Source organism: Phragmites australis, chromosome 6 (genome assembly GCF_958298935.1).
Source record: "Phragmites australis chromosome 6, lpPhrAust1.1, whole genome shotgun sequence".
Taxonomy (NCBI): domain Eukaryota; kingdom Viridiplantae; phylum Streptophyta; class Magnoliopsida; order Poales; family Poaceae; genus Phragmites; species Phragmites australis.
The window spans coordinates 41751079-41765735 of record NC_084926.1 but is presented as its reverse complement, the minus strand read 5'-3'; the positions used below and the strand labels follow the sequence as shown (position 1 = coordinate 41765735).

The following is a 14657-nucleotide window of genomic DNA, read 5'->3' as shown; positions in this document are numbered from 1 at the left end:
TCTGGTTATAAGTTTGTGCCCCATTTGTAGTCTTGGCACCTACACCTGCAAGTTTTCAGGAACTCGGCAAATGCGTTGCTTACACTGACCGACGGCCGGTTGTTAAGCATGGCGGCACATAACATGCATGCCAACGAATCTCGTTCTTGCTTCATAACTCGCAAGGTTGCCAACTCGGGGTGGCGCCGCATGTGCTGCCATGTGCGCCTTGCGCATCCTCATGGAGAGCCATGCCCACTTCCAAGCCTCTCTCCTTTTTTTGTGAGGACCAAAATTTTGGGATACTTCGGAAAATCAAAATGTCGTGCATTCAGAAATGAAGTACTTGCTGGATTGTACAATTGTACTTATCATTGTACTTTGCTCATGGATATGAGATACATAGCATGCGTTAGAAAAATGCAGGAAGCTAACAATACGAGATTATACCTTGTCCTTTTCCAAGCCTCCACATGCTTAACATTTGAGCTGTCCATTGTGCACATTCTGATAACTGTCTGCAGCTAGCACATTTCTTCATTTCTTAACTGTTTCGACCTTGAAAAGAAATTAAACAAGCCTCTCTATTCACTTGTACAACAAAGGAGCATGTGGCACATGACCAGAAAAGGAGAAAACATGCTGTTCGAGGACCACAAATGGCGGCAATGCATGCTAGCTCACACCACATGCATCTTCATTCCTCATGGAGATGTATATATACACGGTCACACATAGAAGCAATGAGGAGTCCATTGCTCCATATGTACTACTAGTTCTTCTTTTCCCTCAACCAAAGCAATGCGAGGCACCAGCACCACGGCCTTCCAGCAAGGTTTCCTCAAGAACTTGATCTTGAGCCTCCAAGCCTGCAGGAGCAGCACACCTTCCTCCTCTGTGGTTGCCATGAATCTCCGAGAGAGGAAGCGCGCCATCAAGTCCTCGGCCGACATCGCCATGGCGACCGCCCGCGGCGGCGCAGCACGGTGGCCACAGGCCATCTTGGTTTCATCATCCAGGCCGCCGTGCAAGTTGCCAGGGAAGGTGCAGAGGCGCCGGAAGATTGTGAGGAGGCGTCACCACAGGAGAAGAGATGTCACTGGTGCTTCTCTTACAAGAACAACAATGGCCAGTAGCAGTGAGATTGCGAGGAGGCTGGTGAGGAAGAGGACCAAGGTTCTGAGGAGGATGATACCGGGAGGTGAGTTCTTGGACGAGGTCTCGTTACTTCGTGAAGCCATGGATTACGTTGCGCATCTTCACGCGCAAGTCGACGTGCTCCAGCGCATCTCGAAAGCCGTGCAACGAGATGTAGCTAGCATGCCAGGTTTGTTAATTTCCTGCATTTTGGCAGCTGATCTAAAAGTGATATCATTAGCGTTGATGAATCCTAATAAACTTTCTTGATCTGCTTTCTGTTACCTCAGCATGAAGGGGGTTCTTGAACTCTTTCACCAACTGCTGAGCCAAAGGAAGTGACGGTAAAAGTTTCAGGTGAATGGGCGGGTACATTGTAGCAGCAGGTACTTGAGTACTTCAGAAGAGGAGGAAAAATTCTCGCAGAAAGAATTCTTGCATTTAGTTGATGAGAGATATGTCCCTGATGATCAGGCTGTGCAAATGGTGAAGGATAGATCAAGATCTTGTCCTCTTCAGAGAGGCACGGGATGAAAATTTGTAAGAAAGTAGTAGTTACTTTTGTACTGGAACTTAAGAGAACCCATCGTAGTGATAGTACCAATTCTTTTTTGACTGCGGTATTTTTTTACCGCTAGTATTTGTTATCCATTGAGGGAGATATACCCATGTATGTTTCTTGTAAACTCAGGAGTGCTACGTATCATTTTATTAAATTTGAATCATGTCTGCAAATGTAGTTAGGATTCGAAGGGAATGACTTTTCGTTTGTTCCTTTCCTTTTTATCCTGTACATACATCTAATGCTAATGTTTAATTCATGCTCGTGTCAGCTACAATATGCTTACATCAAACAGAAGAATCGAAACGCAAAGATCTGCTGAAGCGTTTAACAGATTTTCAGTGCCATGTTGCTGAAGTGCTGATTGTTAGCAATATTCCTGCCACTCACCTGTACACGATCCGAAGTCTGTTCATGTACCGAGTCCACTACTTAGGCTTCATCCTGCTGACTAGGGTTAGTTAGAGTTAGTTAGCTGGTTGCTATCTGTGCACCGTTGTGCCTTACATGATATATATCATACGCGGAATATAACTTCGCACACCCTAACGCACGCATGGTCTACCTCGGACGTTAATCTCTCACACTTGATAATCATCCATATGTTGATTCTCTCACCTAACTATGATTTTTTTCTAACTCTCTAGCATAAATCTCAATATAAATGAATGGTTCTGATAAAACATGTGTCTGCACGTATACCTTAACAGAATTTTCGCCTCAAATACGAAGGCTCTAAAACTCACTTTCATGGTATCATAGGATCTCTTTGAAAAGAAGTCTGAAGATAGATAGAGAACACACTGATTCTCCCGGGATAGTGTTTATTATATAGGACATGTTTGGTAGAGCTCTCCCTAATTCAAACTGTGGAGAGTGATTCTCTAGCGGAAGTGTTTCTCTAGAATAAACTATATAGAAGAAGTGATTCTGTGCGAGAAGTGAATCAAGAAAAACAGTTTTTTTTTCAACTCCCCAACTTCTAATTTATTTCAAATAATCACTCCTACGGATTCTACTCAAATAACTAAAAGCTAAAAGCTGCTGTTTGGTAGAGTTCCCCTGATTACAACCAGAAAACTGCTCTGAGAGCTCTACCAAATAGACCCATAATCACTTGAGTACATCATGATACAACCGCCATGATCCAAGAATTAGGGACATACTAAACTAATGAACCGATTCCTAAGCCACTAACTCATTTCTCTGAACCTACCAACTGACTATCCTAATCCTACTGAACCTGAGGACCAGCAACAGACTAGTCAGACAATGGACGGTAGTCTGAACACAGATTACAATTCTTCACACTTCACCTCTACAATAGAAAGCAGATTCTCTAGAACTTTTCTACAAAAGATTTTTGTGAGATACTAATCCAGTCACATATACTCTGATCCAACGGTTGAGTTGAAGAAGAGAGAGAGAGGGAGACATATGTTATCACAGAGAAAAATATCTTTCGTAGAACCGGTCCTATAAAATTTACTTCCCCTACGATCCCATCGCCAACCTTCTGCGCGCAGCGACACCACCACCTCCGACCCCAGTGCTTCCCAAGCCCAAATGGTGAACATCAAAATCCCATGTTCCCGCCGTCCTCGACTTCGACACCTCCAACTACTCTCAATGTGCCGTTTATTGGACACCGTCTTTGGAAGTCTGGCCTCGGCGCTCACATCGACATTGACCCGGCGGTGTTCATCCTCGCCACGATCCGGAGTGAGTTATGATAGATCAATGCATGCTCTACACCAACATCTCGCCGCAAATGCTGTACACCGTGATGCAGCCCGACGACGACGCCCTCGCAGTCCGGCGCGCCATTGAGGGGATCTTCCGCGACAAATCAACAAAATTCAAGAACCGAAACGTTTCAGCTATGCTTCGTCATTTACACACCTACCGCAGTTTGCACGGATCATGGAACCAGCTGTAGCTATCTGATCTGGGAACGTACGTTGGAGCTCGAGTTCATTCCTGTCCGGCATGATCTGAGAATGGATGACAGGCAGTTGTACAAAACAGAGGAGAGCCATATCCATCTGCACTGTTGTTGCGTTCAGGTTGAATTGAACTGATACTAGCACAGGTTCCATAGCTGCTGCAGACCTGTAGCAGTGTGCCAGGGTGCAAAGTGCAGCAAGGAACCAAGCACCATCATTGAACCTCGCTGCACTCCGTCTTCCCCTGCGACTGCGAGTCATTCGTGGGTCTTCACACTCTCTTTTCCTCGGCCTTGTTTCGGCACCTGACGGGCCTTGGGTAGTTGGGTGAGGTCAAAGCTTCTGTGTACTGCTGAGAGAGCTCAGACCAGGCCGGGTGCAGCTCTGTTAGTCTTCTAATGGCGGCCTAACCTGAAACTGAAAATTGCATTGCCTGGGATTAGAAAGCTTCAGGATCCACTTCATATTGAACTGGGCTTTCGGCTCGGTGTTTCGTGCTGGCCCAAGTAGTATGGGCTAGACTCGCCAGAATGACGAATTTTCTTTATTTTTATATCTTTATATTTGTAAAAATACACGGTCATTTTAAAATATTGTACGACTACTATCGCCCGTTAGATGAGAGACACAAAGATATCGCCTTTCTAATAGATAAAACCTTTAAAAAAATAAAGATGTCAGCCATTCAACGTGCGACACCTTTAAAAAAAAATCAAAAAAACACTATATTCTATTACTCTCAAAAAAATTCTGAAAACAATATATGTCGTAGAGGATACTATGATCTAGCTCTAAAAAAAATTAGACAAAACTATGATTTGTAGACTGTGTACAATGAAATTTGTCTTTTTTGTTTCTCATCGTACAAGTTATTCTTTGAGTTGATTTTTTTTAGAGAGATAGATTATAGAATCCTCTACAACATGATTTTTTTCAGAATTTTTCATGATAATTTGATATTGTTTTGAATTTTGAGAGTAATGGAACATAATATTTTTTTTCATTTTTTTTAAATATCACATGTTGAATGTGCGACATCTTTATTTTCTAAATTTGTCACTCGTTGGAAGGGCAACATCAAGATATTGCACATCCAAAGGGCAACGGTAGTCTAGATGTGCAATATTTTTAAATGACTGTGTATTTTTACAAATATTAAAATATAAAAATATAAAAATAAAGAAAATTCCCAGAATGACTACACGTGGGCTTTTTTTACTCTATCTGAAACTTTAGTAAGCCTGACAGAAGCCGGTCCAGTTCGACTCGAAAACGGATCACACTTCTGGTTCGAAATGATCAAGAGCCAGCGACACTCTGCCTCAATTTTATCGTTTTTTCCCATGATCTTGCTGGTGTTAACCCAATGGCTTTCCTTCGCAGGAGAGATTTTTGTCGTGAAGGGATTCTCGTTCACTTCAGCGCTCTAATGATTTCTCTTCACGACGGAATTCCCAAATCATTCTTTTCAGGATAGGATTCTCTCTTATTTCACTTCGCGATTCCGCTCGAAGGAAAGATGTTGAAGATAAGAGAAAATAAAAAGAATAGAAACGGAGAAGTAAATCGAAAAGTGAACAAAATGAAAGGAATATGGTTGGAGTAGTCTTATCACTAGAGCAATTCCTTGCTCTTAACCTGCGAAAAAGCAGGAGCAATTTTTTATTCTGATAAGGATTTACATCCGTACTTGTCGAACGAGCTGATCAAGAACCCAGTGACCTGGAAAATGCGACAATTTCATCTCCTGTCAAATCGGTATCCATACATTTCTGGAGCCTGGAGGTGCACAGCGAATTCGGCAAGAATGGAGTACAAGAATAGCCGTCGAGCACGGGACGGTGTCGCGGTCGCCTTGGCTGCATTCTGCACCCGCGCGCGCCTCACCGACGTCCGCCGCGCGGTGCTCACACCGGCGTGAGGCCGTGCTTGAGCGCCGCCCTCCACACGACGTCGATCCGGTCGACGTCGATGGCGCCGACCTCGTGGTGGCTCCACCCTTCCAGGAAATGCACCACGCCGCCGGCGTGGCACGCGTGCACCACACCCCGCTCCATCGTGTACTGCATTCATGGACACCATTGCAACAAACACATCAGCCGCAAGCTCGATCATATGGTTGGCATGGGCCATGTGTTGATCTAGCTCGTCTGTTGTCGTGAGTTGTTACTACGTACCTCGCAGGAGCTGAGGCCCTGCACGTCCTTGGGGAGCCTCATGGCGGCGAGCTTGCCATAGGTGCAGTCCCGGCGGAAGCCGATGATGGGCGGCACGACGAACTGGTGGAAGTGCGTGCCCGCCGGCGCCCACCGCTGCTCCCGCGGCGACAGCCACTTGCCCACGATCCATGTCTGCAACACCCACCACCAACGTTACCGTCTCTGTGGTTACAAGCAGCAGTGCAAAGCAAACGTGCGCGACGTGTCAAGCCGGTGTACTCACCTTGCAGTTCTGCGCAGCCTGGTACTTGGTGACCTGCACGAGGTACTGCTGGAACTCCGCCGGTGCTTCCCTCTGGATCTTCAGGAACCTCTCCGACGACATCGTGAACATCTGGGACAGGAAGACACGAGAATATCACCTCTTTGGCAATGTCTCAAACAAGGTGAGTTGGTGACTTGGTGTAAGAACAATCTGCAGGTGATGAGTAGTACCAGGACTCTGATCTTCTTCCTGCAGAGGTAGAGAGCAATGGCCCTGCCGAGCTTGGAGGTGGCGCCGGTCAGGAACACGTCCTTGACGTTGCTCGGGATCTCGTTGAGGATCACGGCCGCCGTCAGGGTGTTGCCGTGCACCACCCTCACCCGCAGGTCCGGGTGCTTGTCCACGAACAGGGTGCCACCTCCATTAAGCGCTTCGTTCTGAATAGAAAACGAATAAGAGAAGCTCGTAAATAGGGGGTTTGAAGATCATTTTCTGCACCGCTCTATCTATTTTGAACAAACATGGATGATTTTAGTTACGAATCTTAAACGAATAATACACCACTTTGGAAAACCCCCGCAGTCCGAGTGAGTCTTGTTTGTGACGTAGGAACTTCACGTGAAATACTTTCAGTTCCCATGAAAATGAAAGAGATTACGGCGTTTGAATTGAGTAGCGGGCATTTCAAATTGGGTTGGCTTTTGTCATTCCTGCTCAGATATGGCAGAGATGGACGAGCACTGAAGAACACGGCTAGGGCTAGCTGCCAGGAAACAGACAAGTTCCTGCAGGAGCAGGTCGCATCCCAGCCCAGCACGCTCTGTAACATCCCTCTCGATCTACAGTTCTCCACGCCGTGACACCCGTCGCCGCGCCGATCGGTGAGCGGCGCAGGGACACGGGCGAGCTGTGTCTGTGCCCGCCGAACGCCACAGCCCGATCTGCGCCGCACTGCACAGGCGGGCCACGGGCCATCTGATTTGATTGGATTCCATCGACCCTACCCCAGAACCCGCATGCACGAGGCCGCACTGGCTGGCGCGGCGCCTGCCTCATACGGGTGGCGTCGCGGTACGTGACAAGGACGGCTCGCTCGCTCGCTCACGCCGGGAGCCTATGCCAACCGCGTCCGGGCGCCGGCGCCACCCTCTCCTCCACACGCACTCGTCCCGGCCATGCGTTTCGTCGTGCACCCGCGTGGCGTGGCGTGGCCGGCTCGCCATCGCCATTCGCCACTGCCGCCCCTTGAATGCGCCCACATGCGCCCCGTCTCCCTCTCATAATGGATGCTAGTGACCGGAACTTGGCTGGGATACTGCTGTGCTCGACCAACCAATACTGCCCAACGACGTGTACAGTCTAACACGGATCGACGAGCGAGACAGAGGCATGGAGAAGATATGGTACAGCTAAGGAGAAGTACGCGTACTATCAACACATCTTCCTTTTCAGAAGAGCTCGAAAAAGACGCGCGTTGGCTTGCCCTAGCGCGAGTTCATACGACGAAAACCTTCAGCCAGAGTGTTCTGTTCGGTAACATGCGCTCGGCATGGTTGTGTGCCCAGGAGGTGGATTTCAGAGCAATTGAAGACTATCTTTTTTCGGTGCAGTTTTGCTGCCTTGGAGATTGGGAGAGAGTAATGCATGATGGCACCCTATGATGGCTGGTCGGAGACAGCATTAGTGGAGCTTTTCAAGTTTCCAGCTTTGGTGCAAGTTTTGGACCTGAAGGAGAAAATCCACACCGCAAGTGTGGCTTCGTAGCTTTCTAGCCAGGCGGGCGAGTACATCAAGTTGGATGAGCAGTCGGTGAAAGGCCACTGTAAAGGGGTCAGGGTGCACATGTACATTGATGCCCGCAAACCTCTAACACGATGTGCGTGTCTGACTCTGCAGCAGAAGAAAATGTACTTCAGATTTCAATATGAGAAGATGCCAGTTTTTTTGGTGTGGGTGGCCTCGTTGGCCACATCACCAAGGAGCATGGAGATGGGGTGCATGACCCGACATTGGGTATCCGGATTCGCTGATCGCACCGGAGTTTCGAAGGGGTGGAGCATGGATGAATTGAAGAGGGGGTGGCCGTGGAGGACGAGGAGGCAGTCCAGTGTGGGAGGACCACGATGTTGTGGATGACAAGCTCAGGAACACAACCCCTTGTCCTGTTAAAAGAAAGTAGCAGCAGACGTCTTTCTACTCGTTGAGTAAGGGACGTCTCCTGCTGGAGGATGGGCAGCAGTACATAGATGTTAATGAGATGGCCTTTTTTGACAAGCCTCATGAGGAGAAGGAGTTGGAGTTGCAGCCGGCTGACACGGAGGGGATGAAGAGAATGGCGAGAACTTAGTTACGAAAGAAGCAAGAGATATGAAGAGACATAAGAAGGTGATAACAAAACAATTTGTAGATGACTTGGCAAAATCGGTAGGCCCCTTCGAGGAGCAACGCTGGGCCTAATGTATCTCTTGTCTTGGAACTGCTGAGGGGTGAGGAACCACCGGACAATTCAAGAACTCCTAGCCTTAGTTCAGGTTAGTCACCCTAAACTGGTCTTCCTCTGTGAGACTAGACAGTCGGAGGAGAGAGTGCAGCGTTTGAAGTGGAGGCTTGCTATGAGAGGTTTTGAAGCAGTCAGCAGTGAAGGACTTAGAGGAGGTTTGGCATTGTTTTGGGAAGAGGTTTGGGAAGAAAGTTTCCCTTCCTGTTCATGTTTGTCGCAAATTCGTTATTAGCTTTGATCTAGGATGCGGTGTCTATGAGGGGCCTTGTGCCAATTACAATCTGTCCTACAGCCTCTGAAGTATCGCATCTCCTGTTTATGGATGATACTCTGCTGTTTTTTAGAGCCGCGACTGATTAAGCAACCATCATCCATAATGTTATTGCAAGATATGCCTCAAGTATGGGCCAACTTATTAACATGTCAAAGTGCCCAATGCTATTTGGGGAGGTTTGCCTTGAAGCTGTGCAAAATGTAGTTTAAGGAAGTCCTAAATGTGACGTAAGCTGGCTTTGAAGCTAAATACCTTGGGCTCCCTGTGCCGGAGGGGAGGATGAACCGTAGAAAATATCAGACCTTGCGGGCAAAGTTGAGTAAAAGGCTAGTTGGTTGAGGAGAAAAATACATCTCGAGTGGAAGGAAGGAGGTGTTAATTAAATCAGTGGCACAAGCGTTGCCTACTTATGTTATGAGTGTGTTTAAGTTGCCAATGTCTGTCTGTGATGATCTGACAAAGTTGATGATGTGCTATTGGTGGGGTGTGGAGAATGGTAAGCATAAGATGCATTGGGTTGCATGGGACAAAATGATACTCCCAAAGAACTTTAGTGGTTTTGGATTTCGTGACATGCATCTCCTCAATCAAGCCTTGTTGGCCTGTCAGGCGTGGAGATTGATTGACAATTAAGAAAGTTTATGTGCAAGGTTGTTAAAGGCAAAGTACTATCGTAGAGGCAATCTGGTGGACACTATCTTTCGAGGCAGTCCATCAGCTGTTTGGAAGGGGATTGAGTATGGCTTGGAGCTGTTAAAGAAGGGGATTCTATGGAGGATTGGTAATGGTCGAACTGTGAGGGTTTGGTGTGATCCTTGGATCCCTTGGGATGCCTCGCATCAGCCAATTTCAGTTCAAGGTCCATGTCGATACACTCGGGTGGCTGACTTCAGTGATGAGAATGGAAGATGGAAGGAGGATTTAATTAGAGAGTATTTTATACCTGAGGATGTTGAGATGATACTGAAGATTAAAACAGCAAGAGGAGACGATGCAGACTTCCTGGCTTGGCATCCATAGAAGTAAAGCATGTTTACAGTGAAAAGTGCATATCTTTTCTCGAACACACAGGAAAGCCGCGCATCATTGTATTAAGAAGAAAGAGTGACCCAGTTTATAAGGAAAATCAGGTCTAAAAACTTTAACAAACAGTGTCATACAACCCGCGAAGCCCAGCTCGCGTGCGAGACAAAGAAGAAAGAACCCCCCCCCCCAAACCCCCAAGACAACCGGACGACAAAGGTACAAAAAGTAGCTACAACCTAACAACCACATAAAACCAGCAACCACATCTAACAGCGCTATACTGCAAGAACTATGCCCTGCTAGCACCTCGATCAGGACACCTGACAACTCAACAGGCCGAACCCTGCTCCCACACTTGACTACCTGACTCGATCAGCGGCTCTCACGCCAAACCGCAATCAAAGACTAGTCCTTGGATGTTGGAATATTGCCCCTGCCGAGAAGCGCCCAAAAGTGAAGGAAGCCCCGCCGACCAGAAGAGGGTCGCAACGACAAAGGAGGGGATGGTGTGCCCTGTGATAGTGCCGCTAGTTGAAGCAAAAATAGAGGGATTCTCCGACACGATATCTTTGAGAAGGTAGCGATGAAGGAACTGCCGTCGCTCATCCGAAAGCCGAATTTTCACTCAGAGTAATCCTAAGGGGAAACTTGACCACGACGTCTCTAAGGAGGTTATAACGCCTGCGGACGCCACCGTTGTCGACAAGGCATGGATCAGACTGCCGTATCAACTGATGGCTCGTTTGCAGATGGAAGTGCTGGAATAGGAGTTGTTGTCAGGAATTTCAGAGGTGATGTTTTGCTGTCAGCGTGGAGTTTTCTGCCCCATTGCGCTGACGCCTTTGAAGCTGAAGTTCACGCTGCATTAGAAGGAATTAATCTGGCCTTGCAACACACCAACCAAAGATTCATTCTCCAATCTGATTGCGCGGTGTTGCTGCAGGCATTGCAGAGTACTGACAGGGAAAGAGCAGAAGCCGGTTTTCTCATCAAGGAGTTGAAGCGGATAATCCATGGAGACAGAGAGCTGTTACTCGCAAATATTGGTCGTCTTCAGAATAGGGCTGCAGAATATCTTACAATTTTCGCGATGGTGAACCGGAGTTTAAATGTTTTGTTACTTCAGTCACCCGTTTGTATATCAGCAGTTGTTGCTGCAGATTGTAACCCTATTACTTGAGTAATAAAGCTCTCTTATTCCCCCCCCCCCCCCCCCAAAAAAAAGGATAAGTACGCGTACGAGCTAGCGGTAACATGGTCAATGGCCATTGGACTGACAAGTTAATGTGGATGCTGACCTTGTTGAGGGCGGCGAGGCTGAGCACCTTGACGCCCATCCTGTCGGCCCGCAGGATCGCCAGCTCGATCTGATGGTTGATGCCCTTCTTCGCCGTCGGCAGGAAGTACTGCAAAATCGACATGCCCAACCAGAAAACAGTTTAGTGAATGGCTGTCAAATCTGCCGGCATCATCCAAATCTATCACGCTACTGCTCAGTCGTCACAAATTAAAACGAGTGGCAATGGTACAAACAGCATTTTAAATGACAGACAATGATCAGGCGACCATCGGTTGTCTGTCGCGTCAATCCGATCACCGCCATTGCCGTTTCCGAGGGGGGTTTCGCACTTCGTCAGGGAGGGAAAAAAATCAAAAAAAAAATAAAATTGTGCAGATTAGGATTTGTGACCTGGAATCCATAGCGGGGCACGGTCCAGGTCTGGTGGAGGTGGCCGCGGAGGTAGTAGAAGCTGACGACGAAGGTCTTGGAGCAGCACCACATGAGGAGCATGAACCCGAAGGCGACGGGCCAGAAGGGGAGCAGGATGAAGTGGTTGGCGAACGGGGTGGAGCTCAGGGACCGGAGCACGAACGGCACGTGCATCGACGACATGATGTCCACCACGTGCGCCAGGAACACGAACTCCGGCGCGGGCATCGCGCCGCCTCCGCTCCGGCCCTCGTAAACCACTCGCTGAAGCTCCCAGGCCCGGCCGTCAAGGGTGCCGCCGAGCGCGTCGAACGCCGGCATGAACAGGCAGAAGTTGGCGCGCTTCTCCCGGTGGTGCAGGCTCAGGTACCTGCACGGATTAGCACGGTGATTAAGCAGCTAGGATTGCATCATCACAGGACAGAAAACACTTGATTAGGCCAGAACAAATTGATGATGGCAGCTATGAAATAAGAATAGCCGGGGAAAAAAATGGCATTTGCAAGTTAGTTTTCCCATTCCGTTCTCAAGTTGGCCCCGCCCCTCAACCTCTTTAACTTCGGCCACCATGGGGATGCATGGTGCTCACGCGTGGTTGCATACCCCGTGAATAAAAAATTGTGCTCTTTTCCAAGCCACTGTCACATGCTCGATCACATAGTCACACGCATGTGCATTTGCATTTGCAAACAGATCATCATCTCCCACGGTTGCATTTGCATTCTGGCACGTACAAGCGTATTCAGAGCATTGCGTGAGCAGACAAGAGCTTGGGTTACTCACGTCGGCGTGTAGAGGATGTATCTGAGCGGGGGGAAGGCGTCGAAGGCCCTGGGAGGGACGACCTCCACGTTGCTGTACCCCATGGCCCTGAGGTAGTCGAAGACGAGGGCGTGCCCGTAGACCAGGCCAATGGAGCCGGCCCCTATCAGGAAGGCCCCTGCCAGTGGGGCCCCCATCGCCAGCGTCAGGATCAGGCTCTCCAGTGGCGTGCCGAACCCAGCTGCAACCACAGTCAAGGCAAGACTGAGCGGCGAAAAATGATGCCGTGATCATTGCAGATGCCCTGTGAGATCAATCATGCAGCAGCTGCAACACACATGCCCTGGTCACCCTTTTTATGGGGTTTTTGTAGGTGCTCGGAATGCAGTCGGCACAGTGGAGATGGAAATGCAGTCGGCAGAGAGAAAATGGAAAGTTGGAAATGGACCTAAAAAAAGAAGAGGAAATGGAGATGGATCCGTGTGTCCGTACAGTACGTACCTGTCAGTGGCTGGGTGACAGCGGAGGAGTGATGGGCGGAGTGGTAGCGGCTGAAGAGCGGGCCCCGGTGGAGGGCCCTGTGGGCCCAGTAAAAGACCGGCTCCGAGAAGCCCACGTGGAGGAGCAGGGCGATGGCCCACCCACGCGGGTCCCACAGGCAGAGCTGCCGCAGGCCCGGGAGCAGTGGGCTGTTGACCACCGCGGCCCCAATCAGCGTCTGCAGCAGCAGAAAGTTGTCCCTGCACCCGCGCAGATTGTAGTACGTCAGACAGGAACAACATTACTACTTCTCTTTATTTGTTACTAATTTTTAACTATAGTAATTTTGATTTTATATTTTTTCTATTATATTATTAGATTAGTTGTGAAATATATTTTATTAGCGTTATAAATATTTTTAAATGTTTTAGACAAAATACACAAGATTAAAATTACTACAGTAAAAAACTGATAACAAGTAAACATAGTGGTTGAAGAATTACTATGGTACATATTTACTCTGCTGAAGAATTAAAGCACAACTTTTTTGCTACGTAAAATTGTGTTGCTAACAAGCAAGTTTTTACGTGAAACAAAGTTCAGCTCGAAGGATGCAGCAAACATGACCAAGACCGTGTTTGCCGAAAACTCCTACAGTTGTTTGGATCGACGCCCCGCTTCGCTCTACTAATTTTTGGGTGTTGACTGTGTGCGGCATCACACGTTTGGAAAGACGCCGCCCATACTAGTTCATTTCTACACCCACGGCGGAGCGACGGAGGCCAAATCCTTTGTTAATTGTTTGGCAAGCCAACAGATTTGACCTGGTGAGCTAGGGCTCAATCCAAACAGGCCCCTAGTTCATGCCGTAGGCCTGAGGAGCAAGCTGCTAGTAGAAGCGTAGAAGGCTACTACAAGCTACGAGCCTACGAGTAGTTGCCATCAACACAAAGCCTAGCTATCCACGCACTTCGAATGACTCCAAGTTCCAAAGCCGTTTCTACTACATGCCCATCAGCCCATGCGCCCCGCCATGGCGCAATCAATATCCCAAGAGGCCAAGAGTGGAGGAAGCTGGCTGCTACTACTACTACCAGCACTAGCAAGCTAGAGAAGAGAATGGATGGATGTTCACTCGCTTACCAGTCCCACTCGGCGTCGATCTGCTTGAAATCGACGCCGTCGGCGACGACGCGGCGGCGGCGGGTGAAGAAGAGCATGTTGCCGTAGGAGAACCAGAACTGGTAGGTCAGCCCGCGCACCGCGAACAGCACCAGCAGGTGAAGCCACCATGAGCCCAGCGGGAGGCCCCCCTGCTCCCGCCATTCTTGCACCACCTTCCATACCAGAGGCCCAAACAAGAGGTACTGCATATACCCATGGACAAACGCATCGAAATATGTCAAAGAACTATAAACAACACAATAATTGCGAAGATATATGCGCAGACGTATGTACGCATGTATAAATCAGAACATGTAGAAGCAAGAGAGGAGTAGTTGTTTGCCTTGTACTGGCCGAGGCTTGCCCATGGCCAGGAAGCGAGGGGAGGAGCCATGGATACTGGCTTCACAGATCAGTACTGGAGAGAGAGAGAGTATCTGTGCGGCTACTGCCTCCCCTCGTCTCTGCTCCGGGTATATATGCCACACATACTACTTATAAGAAGAAGGTCAGAGTGGGCAAACACAAAGCAGGGACGTCCGGGGCCCACTTACAGGTAATTCATAAACGGCCGGCCACACGTACAAACTAAAAGGACCCAAACTAAAAATATGGTTGAGAAATCGTACCATATCAATGCTTTATACTACTGTAACGGTGGAAGACTTCGCTAGCTCTCCGCGCCAGCTCCT

General features: G+C 48.5%; 2 protein-coding genes across 2 annotated transcripts; one reads left to right on the top strand and one right to left on the bottom strand.

Annotated features, from left to right (window-relative positions):
• Positions 1-695: 695 nt before the first annotated feature.
• On the top strand, positions 696-1832 carry LOC133920686 (transcription factor IBH1-like 1). The gene is made up of 2 exons (XM_062365283.1): positions 696-1306; positions 1407-1832. Exons 1-2 carry the CDS (start codon positions 781-783, stop codon positions 1409-1411), a joined length of 531 nt encoding a protein of 176 aa, XP_062221267.1. The 5' UTR covers positions 696-780; the 3' UTR covers positions 1412-1832.
• A 3394-nt stretch (positions 1833-5226) lies between these two features.
• On the bottom strand, positions 5227-14450 carry LOC133922555 (very-long-chain aldehyde decarbonylase GL1-2). Its single transcript, XM_062367931.1, has 10 exons — positions 14309-14450; positions 13945-14168; positions 12823-13061; positions 12343-12562; positions 11539-11929; positions 11147-11254; positions 6279-6485; positions 6067-6177; positions 5802-5975; positions 5227-5687 (listed from the first exon to the last, which is right to left on the bottom strand). Exons 1-10 carry the CDS (start codon positions 14357-14359, stop codon positions 5532-5534), a joined length of 1881 nt encoding a protein of 626 aa, XP_062223915.1. The 5' UTR covers positions 14360-14450; the 3' UTR covers positions 5227-5531.
• Positions 14451-14657: the final 207 nt, after the last annotated feature.